This window comes from Primulina tabacum, chromosome 4, assembly GCF_025594145.1.
Source record: "Primulina tabacum isolate GXHZ01 chromosome 4, ASM2559414v2, whole genome shotgun sequence".
Taxonomy (NCBI): domain Eukaryota; kingdom Viridiplantae; phylum Streptophyta; class Magnoliopsida; order Lamiales; family Gesneriaceae; genus Primulina; species Primulina tabacum.
Genome location: NC_134553.1, coordinates 44,871,009 through 44,886,675, shown reverse-complemented (window position 1 = coordinate 44,886,675; position 15,667 = coordinate 44,871,009). Strand labels below are relative to the sequence as shown.

Genomic DNA, 15,667 nt, shown 5'->3' with positions numbered 1-15,667 from the left:
TGCGAGAACATACTATACTTTTATATATATAATATATCGATATATTTTTGTTTAATATTATTTCAAAATAATACATTTAAATAAATATATGAGAAATAATGAGGGATATTATTATTTTTAAAAAATAAATTAATTAATGATTTTGAAAATTAGAACATTATTAAATATAGAACTAATTCAAAAAAATTCAGCATTAATTTTTTTGTGAAAATCTACTATATATAACAATAACTCTACTTTTATGTATAGATAGATATAGATTTGTTGTAGTATTTTATAGATATATAACAATAGTTTCTGACATAGTTTGTGTATTAATTTGTTATAATTCTAAGATATTCTAAGATATTTGCATATCTCAAATTTTTGTGCTTATCCGATAATCCACTGTTGGGTTTGGCCCAACTTTCCTCCAGCCCATTACCATAGTCATTCCCCTTCCACCCTTTTTGTTTTCCACGTCTGGGTTGTAGGGCTTAAATTAGCCTCTCTTCCTTTCTTTTTATAAAAAGGCCGCCTAACGTTTTTCTCTACGTCAGAGAGTGAGCAGCCGACTTGAGAGAAGAGAGAGCGTGAGACTTGATAGACATTAAAGGTTGCTTCGTGTGCGTCTTTCTTCGGTGACTGAGTGTCTTCGGTGTTCTCTTTGCTTTGTGTTATTCTGTGTGTTTCTCTCTCGTTTGTTCACGTGACAGGGGCTAAATCTTTGTGTGTGCAACCCGTTGGCCGTCTTAGAAATTTCATGACGGCCAACCAGCTTTAGAAGATACGGCATCACCGATGGGCACTCAACAATGGTATCAGAGCCTTATCTGCCGTGTATTCGTTTTTTTTCATTGGAATCTGAAATCCTTACTTAGGGTTTCGCTTCGGTAAATTGGGTGGAACCTCTTTTTACTGTTTTCGTAGCGTAACCGCTTCCTGCGGATTTATGTGCTGTGATTTGCTATTGGTAGAACGCTAGGTTTTATATGCTTGTTGATTACTATTGTGTTTTCATTTCCGTGGCTAAAAGTTGCTTCCGCTGTATTCGTTTTGATCTTGTGTGATTTAAATTTTTTCTGTGTGAAAATTTGTTTGTTTGTTTTTTTTTTTTTGTTAACTGTTATGTTTTTTGAAAATGGCTATGACTGGATATAATCTTGAACCCTTTAATGGAAAAAAACAGATTTTCATTATGGGAGCAGAAAATGAAAGGTATTTTGGTACAACAAAGAGTTTTTAAAGCGATAGACTTGTCATATCCTGCTGCTGAAACTCTTGAAAAAAGCGCTGAAATGGATGAGTTTGCTTATTCGTTTATAATTCTGAACTTGTCTAACTCTGTGTTAAGAAATGTTGGTAAACTGAAATCGGTTAAGGAACTTTGAGAAAAATTAGAAGACTTTATACTGAAACTTCGTTGCCCAGTAAATTGTTTTTGCTTGAGAAATTTTTCCGGTTCAAACTTGATTTAAACAAGGACATTGATGATAACCTTGATGTGTTTACCAAATTAGTTCAAGATATTAAGCAAACAGGAGATAAAAATATTGATGATTACACCCCTATTGTTCTTTTAAATGTCATACTTGATTCTTATAGTGATGTTAAATCTGCTATTAAGTATGGTAGAGATCAGGTAAGTTTAGAAACTGTCGTGAACGGTCTGAAAAGCAAAGAGATAGATTTAAAAACCAATAAGGGTGGTAATTTCTGGCGAGGTTATGTTTGTTAGAGGAAGGTCTAAAAACAAATTTCAGAATCAAAAACCTTCAAACAACCACAACCAATCTTCTGTTAAAAATAGAGGTAAGAGTAAGGCAAGGTCCAAGTCGAGACCCAAGAATAGAAAATGCTATAATTGTAGTGAAAATGGTCCTTACATTAGAGAGTGTTATATGCCCAAGCAAAACCAAAACCAAGATTTCAAAAATCAGCATAATGGCCTTGCTAATATGGCTTCTGGTAGTGAAAACATGGGTGATGTTTTTATTGTGATTGAGGTATGTGATATGTCTGTGGTGAATTCTGTGCATTCAAGTTCTTTGTGTGAGAATGAATGGCTAGTTGATTCTGTGTGCACTTTCCACATGTTCCCATTTAAAAATCTGTTTTCTAATTATAAAGAAGTGAAGCATGGGTCTGTTTCTATGGAAAATGAAAAATTGTGTCAAGTTGCTGGTCTTGGTGATGTATCGCTGAAATTTGATTCTGGTTATGTGTTAACTTTGAAAAATGTGAGGCATGTTCTCGATTTATGTCATAATTTGATTTTCTGTGTTCCATTAGAAGATGATGGTTTACAGAGTAGATGGGGAAATGAGGTTATGAAACTTATGAAAGGGTCTTTAGTGGTTTTCAAAGCTGCCAAAAAGAGAAACTTGTATGTTTGTCATGCTGAATGTGAATCTTGTGTGCAAAATTATGTGAATGTTGTCTTAAGTGACAAAACTGATTTGTGGCACAAAAGATTAGGTCACATGAGTTCTAAAGATCTTGAAATTTGCACAAAGATGGTTATTTTGGTATTGTCGTGTATGCCATTTTATGATTCTTGTGTTCTTGGTAAACAGTCCAGAGTTAAGTTTCAAATTCTCCTATTCCCAAACACTATGTCACTTCTGAAATACTTGAGTATCTTCATGCTGATGTGTGGGGTCCTGCTAGTGTGCCAACGCATGGTGGAAATCAGTATTTTCTATCTGTTATTGATGATTTTTCAGGAAAAGTTTGGGTGTTTTTAATGAAAAACAAATCTGATGTGTTTGAGAAGTTTAAAAATTGGAAAAACTTGATTGAAAATCAAACATGTAAGAAGATTAAAATTCTAAGAACTGATAATGGTCTTGAATTTTGTAATCGTTTGTTTGACAATTTATGTGTTGAATCTGGTATTCTAAGACATAGGACAGTCCCTTATACGCCTCAGCAAAATGGTGTAGCTGAGCGTATGAATAGAACTTTACTTGAAAGGGTGAGGTGTATGCTTGCAAGTTCTGGTCTTTCAAAAAAGTTCTGGGGTGAAGCTGTTTGTACTGTTGCTTATATGATAAATAGGTCTCCTTCTGTACATTTGAATGGTAAGTGTCCAAAATCTGTGTGTTCTGGTACGCAAATTAATTTTTCAAACTTGAAAGTTTTTGGTTGTTCTAGTTTTTGTGCATCAGAAAAATGATAAACTTGAACCTAGGTATGTGAAATGTGTTTTTCTTGGCTATCCTGATGGGGTTAAGGGTTATAGATTGTGGTTAAGGAACCAACTTGGTTTTAAAGTGTTAATCACTAGGGATGTTGTTTTCAATGAGTCTGAATTTCCCTGTTTATCTGTTCCTTTACATATTCCTGAACCTGTCACTGCTCCAAACAAGATGGAGCATTTACTTGGTTGAATTCATGATTCTGAAAATGTGCAGAATGTTCCTGATGTGAACGATTTACTTGAAAATCTGTCTGAAACCTTTTTTGATAATCAAGTTGATGCTGATGTGCATGAAGAAATTGCAGAAAATATGCCTGAAACTGATCTTAGTGATTTGAATGATTATCAATTGGCTAGGGATAGATCTAAAAGAAATATTAGACAACCACAACGTTTTGATGATTTTCATATGACTTCTCATGCATTTAGTGTGTTTGAGTCAATTGATAATGTTGAACCTAAGTCATATGAAGAAGCTTTAAAATCCGAAAACTCTGTGCAATGGTTAAATGCGATGAATGAAGAAATTAATTCGCTGCATGTTAACAACACTTGGATTCTTGTACCTAAACTTGAAAATTGTTCTGTTGTGGACTGTAAGTGGTTATTAAGGTCAAGAATAAATGTGAATCTGTCAGATTTAAAGCTAGGTTAGTGGCTAAGGGCTTTACTCAAAAGGAAGGTATAGATTATACTGAAATATTTGCTCATGTTGTAAAGTTTACTACTATGAGAATTATGCTTGCTCTTGTTGCTCAGTTTGATTGGGAGTTAAAACAATTAGATGTTAAAACTGCTTTTTTACATGGTGAACTTGATGAAAAATTTTTATGAGGCAACCTGGAGGTTTTGTTGATTCTAAGTATCCTGATCATGTTTGTTTGCTAAAGAAATCTTCGTATGGATTCAAGCAATCTCCTAGGCAATGGAACAAAAAGTTTGATGAATCCATGCTCTCTGTGGATTTTCCTAGAAGTAATTATGATCATTGCTTGTATTTCAAACACAATGCTAAAGTTCCTGTTTTCTTGCTTATATATGTGGATGATATGCTATTGATTAGTTCTTGTGTGAAAACTATTAATCATTTCAAAAATTGCTTGAGTGCTAAATTTGATATGAAATTCCTAGGAGATGCTAAACGTAATCTTGGCATGAACATTTATAGGGATAGAAAACGTTCTGTCATTTTGTTGAATCAAGATACTTATGTTAAGAAAGTTTTGAGTAAATTTTCCATGTTGAATGCAAAACCAGTCAATGTGCCTTTAGCTGGTCATTTTGTTCTAAGTAAAGAGCAATCTCCTAAAACTGATTTTGATGTTAAAAACATGAAGAATGTGCCATATTCAAATGCTATAGGTTCTGTCATGTAATTAATGGTTAGCACAAGGCCTGATATTGCTTATTATGTGAGTTGTTTGAGTTGGTATATGTCTAATCCTGGTGTTTACCATTGGCAAGCTGTCAAATGGCTTTTGAGATATCTGAATGGTTCTGTAAAGCATGGTTTAAAATTTTCAAAATCTAATGTTGGTGTTAAGTTGGTTGGATATGTGGATTCTAACTATGCAAATGATATGGACAATAGAAAATCAACAACTTCTTATGTGTTTACATTGTGTGGTGCTTGTATTAGCTTGAAATCTCAACTACAACACATTGTTGCTCTTTCAAACACTGAATCTGAGTATGTTCCTGTCACTGAAGCTTTAAAAGAAGCTATTTGGTTGAAAGTTCTTATTTCTGAAATTGGTTTTCTTGAAGGTGAAGTTGTAGTATTTTCTGATAGCCAGTATGATATACAACTGTGTAAGAATCCTGTTTTTCATCATAGAACTAAACATATTGATGTTAGATTCCACTACATTCGTGATGTGGTTGCAAAAGACATAGTCTATCTTGAAAAATTCCTTCTCAGTTTAATCTTGCTGATATGGGAACTAAGTGTTTATCAGCTGAAAAATTTATATCTTGTCTAAAAATTTTAAACTTTGATACTTCTGATTGATGTGTTAAGTTTCTGTTCTATAGTGTAGTTTACTTAGTGTTTGCTACATATTGGTACTTGTACTAACTTTGTGTTTTCTGCAAGTGGGACAATGATGATGGTCGTAAGTGACTCTCCTGACCAGTTGAACCGGTGTTGGGCCAAAAGGTGGAGAAATGTTGGGTTTGACCCAACTTTCCTCTGGCCCATTACCATAGCCCTTCCCCTTCTACCCCTTTTGTTTTCCACGTCTGGTATGGGGCTTAAATTAGCCTCTCTTCCTTTCTTTTTATAAATAGGCAGCCTAACGTTTTTCTACATCAGAGAGTGAGCAGGCGACTTGAGAGGAGAGAGCGTGAGACTTGATAGACATTAAAGGTTGCTTCGTGTGTGTCTTCCTTCGGTGACTGAGTGTCTTCAGTGTTCTCTTTGCTTTGTGCTATTCTGTGTGTTTCTCTCTCATTTGTTCACGTGACAGGGGCTAAATCTGTGTGTGTGCAACCCGCTGGCCATCTTAGAAATTGCAGGACGGCCAACCAGCTTTAGAAGATACGGCATCACCGATGGACACTCAACATCCACAAACGATGAAAAATTTTCATTTATTTTTCTTTATCAAACTACCTCGATCATTAACGTTCAATATTCAAATTAGTTTTCAATTGAAGAAAGTTTAACTTGTTATTATATCATATTACATAAATAAATTTAGAAAAATAAGTTGCATAGCTATCATCATCATCGACAATATATATTTTGTCATGTCTATTGAGTACACTTTGATATTTTTTTTACATATAAACTATAATCAAATTGTTATATATAGATGATCTTAGTCACCCAAACAGAATCAGCCTTTGGATGGCCCCTGGTCCGAAGATATGCCTCTCCACATACGTGCTGAAGACAACATTTTTTAATTCCAAATGTTTCGTATGCCATATATTTGGATGCATATTGTTGGGTGCAATAATTGTTCCTGCTTGGTATAGCGATCGAATCGTGATACTTGAGCTGCTGTGCAGTTTAAAAGATTTGAGTAGCACTATTACCACCAGCTATAGCTTTTGGTAAATCGGTAAGCACTCGGTCCTACAATTGGTATCAGAGCCAAGGTCACGGGTTCGATTCCCATTGATTGCAATGATGGCAATTATTGGGAGGGAGATTGTTGGGTTCAATAATTGTCCCTGCTTGGTAGAGCGATTGAACCGTAGTGCTTGAGCTGCTGTGCAGTTTAAAAGATTTGAGTTGCACTACTTTTGATAAAGCGGTAAGCACTCGGTCCTACACATATATTCTCCACGAACAATTATTGACATTACAAACAACTATAACTTTTCGACCATCATTTATCTTATACACAAAAGATCTCCTAGTAGCAATAACATAGTTTTTAACAACCTTTCGAAGCTCATCAGCATTTTTAAAAATTTGTCCTCCTCCATGAATCAAATGTCTCCAAGCATCAATGGAGTTACTTTGTAGAACCATTTCATCAAATTGATAACCACTCGAAGAACCAACATTTGTATCAACATCATTTCTTAAAGAAAATCAACAATAAAATAAATCAATAGATGAAATTCAAGTTTCAAATGTGAATGATGTATTAAATGCTTCTGTCGAAATACCAACATCCGTATCTTAGATAAAAATGAATTTATTGTTAAGATTGAGACTTTGACTTAACTCAACCCCAAAAACTAGCTCACGCGGAGAGGATTGTTCAAGCCCATATATGCAAGTCCCAGGAATTTTATCCAACCAATGTGAAACAACTAACACTTATTAACTGTTTGAATAAATTAAAAGAAAGAAATTCAATCATTTATTTCTAATGTTCACTGTGTAACACAACTACAAATAAAAAATATAGGAATTAATTACCTGAGGTTATTCATGTCAATTGGAATAATTGACTATCGATTTGAGAGGAAGTGGTTATGAATGAGAGACTATCGATTTGAGAGGAAGTGTATTTCTTAGGTTTTATTCAGGGTTTTTTTACTGGATGAAAATGTTTATATTATTTTGATTGCACGTTATACTAAAATTTAAATAAAAAATTGTGCTTAAGAACGCTTGAAGCATAATATGTTTGTCCACTTTTTCTTCGTTTTTATCGAAAGCAAAACTTTTCTCCCGTGCTTCATGCTTAAGGTAAAAACTTATGTGAAACGGTTTCACGGGTCGTATTTTGTGAGACATTTCTCTTATTTGAGTCATCCATGAAAAATATTGTTTTTTATGCTAAGAGTATTACTTTTTATTGTAAATATCGATATGGTTGACCCGTCTCACAGATAAAGATTAATGAGACCGTCTCACAAGAGACCTAATCCATGCTTAATTGTGATTATGAGCAATTTACTTGCGTTTTTTAGAACATTGCTTCTTATGGTACATTGAATTACAAGGAAGGAACCTCTCACACTTTGATATTATTAGGAAATTACTCCTTGGACTTTGATTATTTGCTATGCATTCAATTTGACGTCATTGCATGCGAAAATGGGCTGGCTTTGTCTAGAAAATGATTTTATTTTATTTTATTTTAAAAAAAAGAAGAAATGTAACAATTTAATGATATTATTTTCTTAATAATTAAAAGATGTAGGGCTGGATCATCATTATTAACTTGTGAATTAATAATAAATTCCGAGTACATGTGAAAATAAAAAGTAAAACATCGACAAAATAAAAATAGTTAATAATTTATTTAAACCTGTTATAAAAAATAGGAGAATAGATAATTTTGTAGACGTAGGATCGAGCGCTTGCTGCTTTACCAAAAGCTATAGTTAGTGGTAATGGTGCTACTCAAATCTTTTAAACCGCACAGCAGCTCAAACACTACGATTCGATCGCTACATCAAACAGGGACAATTATTGCACTCAACAGTATAGCAAAAAATTACTTACTACTGAAATTTAAACTATATTGATTCCAGAAGAAAAATAAATATTGCATGTTGACAATTATTTATTTCACCTTTCTATTTTTATTTATCTCAAGTTATTTTTCGAAGATGTACAATTGGAGTCATATATATTTTTACGACATATTTTAACTTTAATAAAATAAAATGTTTGTGTGAAATAAATTTGATTTTCGTAAAGTTTACTTATTGTTCTTTTCACCTATTCTTTTAATTTGAGACAAAGGTTGATTTCAAAAGTACTATGCGATTGGATGTTCAAATGAAAACTTACCAAGAAAAAATCTTTCATATTTTTTCAGAAATTATAATTGAGATTGATATTTAAAATCCACAACAAATACTGTCTTGATATGTAAAGAGAATATAGATAGATGCACTCCACTTTAAATACAAACAATTTTTGAAGCTAGTGGGGACTCATTTTATGTGTGTATGTATAAACTTACCAATACTCGATTTTTTTTAAAAAAACATAAGCCTAGCTGACCATGCATTTGGTGTCGGCAATCGATGAGATGGGTGGTGAGCTATTGGTCGGTGGTTTGGGGCTGTCTAAGCGTCTAGGAGAGTTATCCTCATTTTTAATCATCTCTTTCTTAATTCTTCTTCTCTCACAGCATTTGAGTGTTTAGTTCTATAATATTTGTGATGTGTTTGTTTTCCTGTATTAAGAGAGTACGTGTTCTCTTTGGAAAGACAATGAGTGGTTGTATGCCATAAAATATTATAGTAAAACTTTGTTTTAATCTTGCCATTGGTTTTTATCAAAATATTTTTTAGCGGTTTTCCACGTAAGTATCTAATTTTATTTCATAGCTATATATCAGGATGTTGTACCTTAGATCAACATTTGAACAATAGATTACCTAAAGAATGTATATTTTCCAAGAAAATATGAACAAAAGTTTAACATTTTATATAGAATAGCTGATAGTTTGAATCCGTTCTAACACGATCCCAGGAAATTTATAAAATTAAGCCTATTCAACTTGGAAACTACACCCCCGCATGCATGGTGTCGATCAGATTTTAAGGCAAAAACTTGTGTGAGTAGGTCTCACGAGTCGTATTTTGTGAAACGGATATTTTATTTGGGTCATCCATGAAAAAATATTACTTTTTATTGTGTATATCGGTAGGGTTGACATATCCCACAGATAAAGATTCGTGAGACCGTCTCACAAGAGACCTACTCAGACTTTAATTACCTAAATTTCCCAACGTTTTGGAAAGAATCTAAACTGTCATCCTACTCTACATAAAAATGTTCTAAAATTTTGTACATCTTTCTTGGAATATATAAATTTGTAGGACCTAATTACACTGAGAATTTCTACGGTATAGCATTACCAAACCTAAAATTTCCTAGCTAGGGTAGATATATATCGTCTTTTTTTAACTATTTTTTTTTTAAAAAAACCTACACGTGGATGCAATGTTTGTGGGCCAGTATAAATAAATTTCCCAATTTCTGGATCCAACAGATGGGCCTGGCCCTTTTTAAATAGGCCCAAGCCCAAGACCAATTAATACATAACGTTTCACCAATTTGTATTGCTGTTACTATCATATTTTTCTAGACATATTTCACTTGTAGACAAGTAAGCATTTCATGAAATTATTCATTTGAACCACAAAAATCAATTATTAGATGATTATAGCAAGTTTAATGAAAATATATAATGATATAAGAATCCAACAACAAAAAGTTTCGATCAAAGATGGAGGATGATTCGGCCACGGTTCGAAAAGATCTATAAAACAAAAACAAAATTATTTTTCAACTTTAGTCATGAACCAAAACTAAAAATTTCCGTAATCCTGGTTTCCACAGATTAAAAAAAGAAATCGAAATCGACCATATTCAAAACATAAATAAATCAGTCTTAAATTTTAAAGTCAAGTTATAATTAGACATTTCATATTTTTTTCCTTTTAAAAAATAAATAAATATTCTAATTATTATCTGATATAATTATTTGTGTGAATTCACCACTAACATTGCATACGCAACCAGTGCATGAAATAATTCACACGAATTCATTGTGTTGTAACTATAGTTAAATATAACATGGTCCCAAAGAGTCTGCTCATAAATTTAACCCTGGTCACATGCTAGTTAACACCTACACCAAATCTCGAATAAAGCTACATGAACAACGATTATATCTTGTAAAAATTTTGTTATTATCTCATGAGATTTCGTATTGAATTTATTGTTGGAATTCGATAAATGAATTTTTGTGTTTAATTTTATGTATTCAGCAAAAACTTGTATGAGACGGTCTCACGGGTCGTATTTGTGAGACAGGTCTCTTATTTGGATCATCCATGAAAAAATATTATTTTTTATGCTAAGAATATTACTTTTTTTTTTGTGAATATGTGTATGGTTGACCCGTCTCACAAATTATGATCCGTGAGACGGTCTCACATGAGAATGTATTCTAAAATTTTGATACAAATTTAATTGCATGATTTAAATTTTTTTTAAAAGACATTTTATTTTCAATATCATAATGATATTATAAGATTTTTTTTGAAAAAGAGAATAAATAGAAAAAATTCAATGCCGGAATAGCTGAGTGAATATTAAAATCGGTAAACAAGAAAAACGAAAAAAAGAAGAAGATACAAACGAATCCAACTATCAATAATCTCTCTACTTACATCCGATGCTTTTGGATTTGTTCAACATATAATTGCGTGAAAAATCATAAGCTGAATCGGGTATGAATTCGATCATGTGATTATCCCAAGGATTGTTGAAGATTGATGATTCCACTCGTTTATGAGATCTTAATTTTTCATGTATAAGATTGAATTTACTATGAATATGTTTTGTGGGCTGCTCTCGAATTTGATTTTCCTGATCCATCGAAGTTTTATTGAATGTATAAGATGCTAATTTGCTTTGGTTATTGGATGGTTGTTTCTAGATTGTGTTCCGGCTGTTTATTGATGTACGGATTTTCATGTAGATTATTTGATTTTTGTTTTGAAGATATTGGTAGGGAGTGAATCAGTGATGTGCTTCGTTAGTATTTTATTTTTAAAATTTTTCCCCTGAAATTAGTCGTTTTGATATGTTCTTGGTCTGGCTTGAATGTGAAGATGAAGAGTATTGATTGAGCTGGTTTATTGTTGAAGTAGCTACGAATATCAATTTTTCCTTTTTCTTTTGGTATTGTTTTTTCTTTTATGAGAGTTGGAAATAGAGCATTGAACATATCCTTCTATGTCAGGATCCAGTGTGTGGGATATAGGATAGTGTTGTTTGTGGAATGGAGAGTTTGTTGAATTTGGAAAATGGTTGAAAATGACATTTTTTGTTTATTAGATATGGCATCAATGGTTGCAAAGGCTTGTAGCAGTACTTCCAGTCAAATGCCAGATATGGCTGTCCGAGAAAAAGGGAGTAGGAATAAAAGAAAATTCCGAGCTGATCCTCCGATTACTGAACCAAATAAGATCATCCCTTTGCCTCTGAATGAATGCAGCAATTTCGAATTCTCAGCTGAAAAGTTTGAGATAATCCCAAATCTTGGGCACAAGGATGAGTGTGATTTATGCTGCGTCGATCAAGATAATTCTGATGCATTAAAACTGGACCTTGGATTGTCTTGCAGTATGGGAACATTGGAGGTGGGGCCGAGCCAGCCTCCAGAGGAAATTCAGGCATCATCTAACGAGTTTCATGATGCTGATTGGAGTGATCTTACAGAATCCCAGCTGGAAGAACTTGTTTTGAGCAATTTGGATGCAATTTTCAGGAGTGCAATTAGGCAAATAATGGCAAGTGGTTACAGTTCAGAAGTTTCTAATAAGGCTATCTTAAGGTCCGGACTTTGGTATGGGTGTAAAGACATAGTGTCAAATATCGTGGACAATACGCTGGCATTTCTTAGAAGTGATCAAGACATTGATCCATCAAGGGAACACTATTTTGTGGATTTGCAGCAGATGGAAAAGTATATATTGGCGGAATTGGTTTGCCTTTTAAGGGAGGTTAGACCTTTTTTTAGCATTGGGAATGCAATGTGGTGCTTGTTGGTATGTGACATGAATGTATCTCATGCTTGCGCGATGGATAGTGATCCTTTGTGTAGTTTCCTTGCTGATGCAAATTCAAAAGGCAATTCCTCCATTTCTTCTCGACCCCAATCCGGAACAGAGTCCAAAAGTTATGAGCCTAATATCACAGTTCCTTGTACTCCAAATGTATCTGCTTCTTATGCTCATAAATCTCTTTCTGATACATCCATTTTAACTTCAATTCAGGATGGTCATAGCTTGCAATCTGATGCATCTGGTGTCACAAATCATGCTAACTTAATCCCAAAAACACCTTTTGTTCTCAATGGACCAATACCTGACAATGAGTGTCAAAACTTTGCTTCTAATACTAATATCAGACCCTTTAGCGCTGCAGGATTACCTCACACTACAGTTTCAGAGGAGAAGTTTGTGGCGAGTAGAAAAGTTTCTGGAATAACCAAAAGGGAGAATGTATTGCGTCAGAAATCGGCTCACTTGGAGAAACACTACCGTACTCATGGTTCTAAAGTCATATCTAGAAATTCGAAACTGAGTAATTTCAGTGGTCTAGTCCTTGATAAAAAGCTTAAGGATGCAGCAGGTTCTACCGGTATCAATTCTAAGAATGGCTCCTTCAAAGTTAACCATGCAATCGAGTTTGATGCGCCTCAAGACAATGTGAATCAGAATCTTTCAGCAAGCCAAGATTGCACTTCAGTTCCCATGTTTGGTTCCGAAACTAATAATGGGAGCTTTTCATTGACTAAAGCAAGTATCTCATCCTCATTTTCTGTCGTGCCGAGCAGTACCTTTTCTTCATTACCTATTGCTGATACTGAGCTCTCTCTCTCAATCCCTGCCAAAAATGCTGTGAATCCAATACCCATCAACCATAACATCGAGCCTGCCAACTCCACCATTGTCGATGCTTCAAGTAATAAGCCTCTGGGTCGTAGGGCCACGCTGGATCATAAGGATGAGATGATTATGAAGCTGGTTCCTAGAGTGCGGGAATTGCAAATTCAGCTTGAAGAATGGACAGAGTGGGCAAATCAGAAGGTCATGCAAGCTGCTCGTAGACTGAGCAAGGACAAGGCTGATCTCAAGGTACTTAGGCAAGAGAAGGAAGAAGTAGAGCGGCTCAAGAAAGAAAAGCAAACATTGGAGGAGAACACCACAAAAAAACTGTCTGATATGGAAAATGCTTTTCGCAAGGCTGGTGGGCAAGTAGAACGAGCGAATGCTGCTGTCCGCAGGCTTGAAGTTGAGAATGCTGCATTATGGCGGGAAATGGAAGCTGCGAAATTGCGTGCTGCGGAGTCAGCTGCAAGCTGTGAAGAAGTGTTGAACAGAGAGAAGAAGACGCTGTTGAAATTTCAGTCATGGGAAAAGCAGAAGATGATTTTTCAGGAGGAGCTTTCAGCTGAAAAGCCCATTTTAAAGCAGCTGCAACAGGAACTGCAACAGGCTAAAGAGATAAAAGATCAAGTTGAGGTACGCCTCCTAACATAATTTAACTCTTTCCTTCACATTAATCCGAAATTTTTTTCACTGAACCTTGTGAGCTTTGACCTGGTGTAACATTATATGCGCTTAGAATAAATTGACTAGCATCAGAAAATTCTTCAAATATATGATGGAGTGGCTAAAATGTTAAGGCTAACAGTTGGATTCGCACACATTTTTATAGCCTCTTTTGCATATTTGTCTTCCTCTTATGCATATTTGTCTTCCTATGTTTACCACATTGAATGCCTTCATAGAATTTCATTGTTGATGATGGATACAACATAACCGGAGAAGCATGTTGATCAATATACTGCCGTCTGCTATCATCAAGATTTATCCTTTTAAAGAGTCAAAAATCTCCATGTTGTTCTCATGGTAAAGTGATACCCATGGTCAATCTCGGATCTTTTCTAAGTAAATCTGTGATTACCTGAAGTAAATTTTTGCTATATGATGCCCTCGTTATCATGTTCTTGCATATAATTGAATATGGGTTACAGGTGGACTCGAGAATATGTACTAAAAATGTCTAGTTTGGTGTCCGTGACCCGGGATTATTAATTTAAAAAAGCACGAATAAGGTTCAACTAAAGAATGATCCCTGTTCCTAATTTAGTGTAAAATATGTAGTCTTATATTTGCAGTTTGGATTTGCATCCACGCAACCATGAAAGCATTCATTTATATTTCTGGAGGACCATTTTCCCGCCCTTGTGGGTTATTTTTAGTGATGCACGTTTAGATTGCAAAGCTGTTAAAATGACAGGCAAAACGGGATCTAGAGGAGAAGGCCAAAGATGAAGCACTTACACTAGCCAATTCATTTAGAAAAGAAAGAGAGCAAATTGAAACCACCGCCAAATCCAAAGAGGATGCAATCAAATTGAGAGCAGAAAACAACCTACAGAAGTATAAATACGATATTGAGAAGCTTGAAAAAGAAATTGCCCAGCTGAGGTTAAAGACGGATTCATCAAAAATAGCAGCTCTAAGAAGAGGGATAGATGGAAGCTATGTCAGCAAGCTCACCGACCTCAGAAAAACTCAAGCCCTTCAAGATGCCACAACACCTTACATCTCAAATACAGTGACATCCACCAATTTTCACGGATCTAATGGGACCGGAGGAGTGAAACGTGAACGTGAATGTGTGATGTGTTTATCGGAGGAGATGTCTGTCGTTTTCTTGCCATGTGCACATCAAGTTGTATGTACAATGTGCAATGAGCTGCACGAGAAGCAGGGAATGAAAGACTGCCCGTCATGCAGGAGCCCAATTCAACGACGTGTTTGTGTACATTATCGATCTTAAGCTGTGAGTCGGAGTTATATTTTTCGATAACTAGATATGTGGGTTTTGACAACAAATAAAGGGTTTGGATGATCTTCTCCAAAAGTGCAGACCATCTATACATAAATGGCTTGAGTCAAGTCTGGTTTATGTATACTCTGATTTCCCTTTTCATTTAATATATACTTAGTGTGGCTTCTTCCCAATGTAGTACAGATATTCCTAATTTTTTTTTTAAATACCGGACACGGATATGACGCCGATATGCGTGTCGGATACGTCAAAATCTGTGTCTTTTGTTTTTTCTAATTATAGGTTTGACTATTCGGATACGTCTTGGACACGGCTAGGATACACCATGAACAAGACGATGCTACGTTTCGTTATTTTCCTTCTTAAATCACTCATCTGAATTTTTATAGTGTATATATTTACACACACACACATATATCTATATCTATACTATCTATAAATATATGAGTTTGAATTGTGAATTTACTTAGTTATCCTTTCAATCATCATTAATGTTTTACTTAGTTACTCTTTCACTCACCATTACATATATGAGTTTGAATTGTGAATTTACTTATTTATCATTTCACTCATCATTAATGTTTTACTTAGTTACCCTTTCAGTCACCATTACTTCATTAATATTTTATTTATTTAAGTGAGATATGAGTTTTAATTGTTAATTTACTTAGTTACTCTTT

The 15,667-nt window shown here is 34.4% G+C and overlaps 2 protein-coding genes across 2 annotated transcripts; both read left to right on the top strand.

The window, feature by feature from the left end:
• Positions 1-4,560: 4,560 nt before the first annotated feature.
• LOC142542042 (secreted RxLR effector protein 161-like) lies at positions 4,561-5,163 on the top strand. The gene has a single exon (XM_075648491.1). It carries the CDS (start codon positions 4,561-4,563, stop codon positions 5,161-5,163), a length of 603 nt encoding a protein of 200 aa, XP_075504606.1.
• Positions 5,164-10,684: 5,521 nt separating this feature from the next.
• LOC142543394 (putative E3 ubiquitin-protein ligase RF298) lies at positions 10,685-15,180 on the top strand. The gene is made up of 3 exons (XM_075650633.1): positions 10,685-10,846; positions 11,457-13,648; positions 14,430-15,180. The coding sequence occupies exons 2-3, from the start codon at positions 11,459-11,461 to the stop codon at positions 14,973-14,975; spliced, it is 2,736 nt and encodes a 911-aa protein (XP_075506748.1). The 5' UTR covers positions 10,685-10,846; positions 11,457-11,458; the 3' UTR covers positions 14,976-15,180.
• The last annotated feature ends 487 nt before the right edge of the window (positions 15,181-15,667 follow it).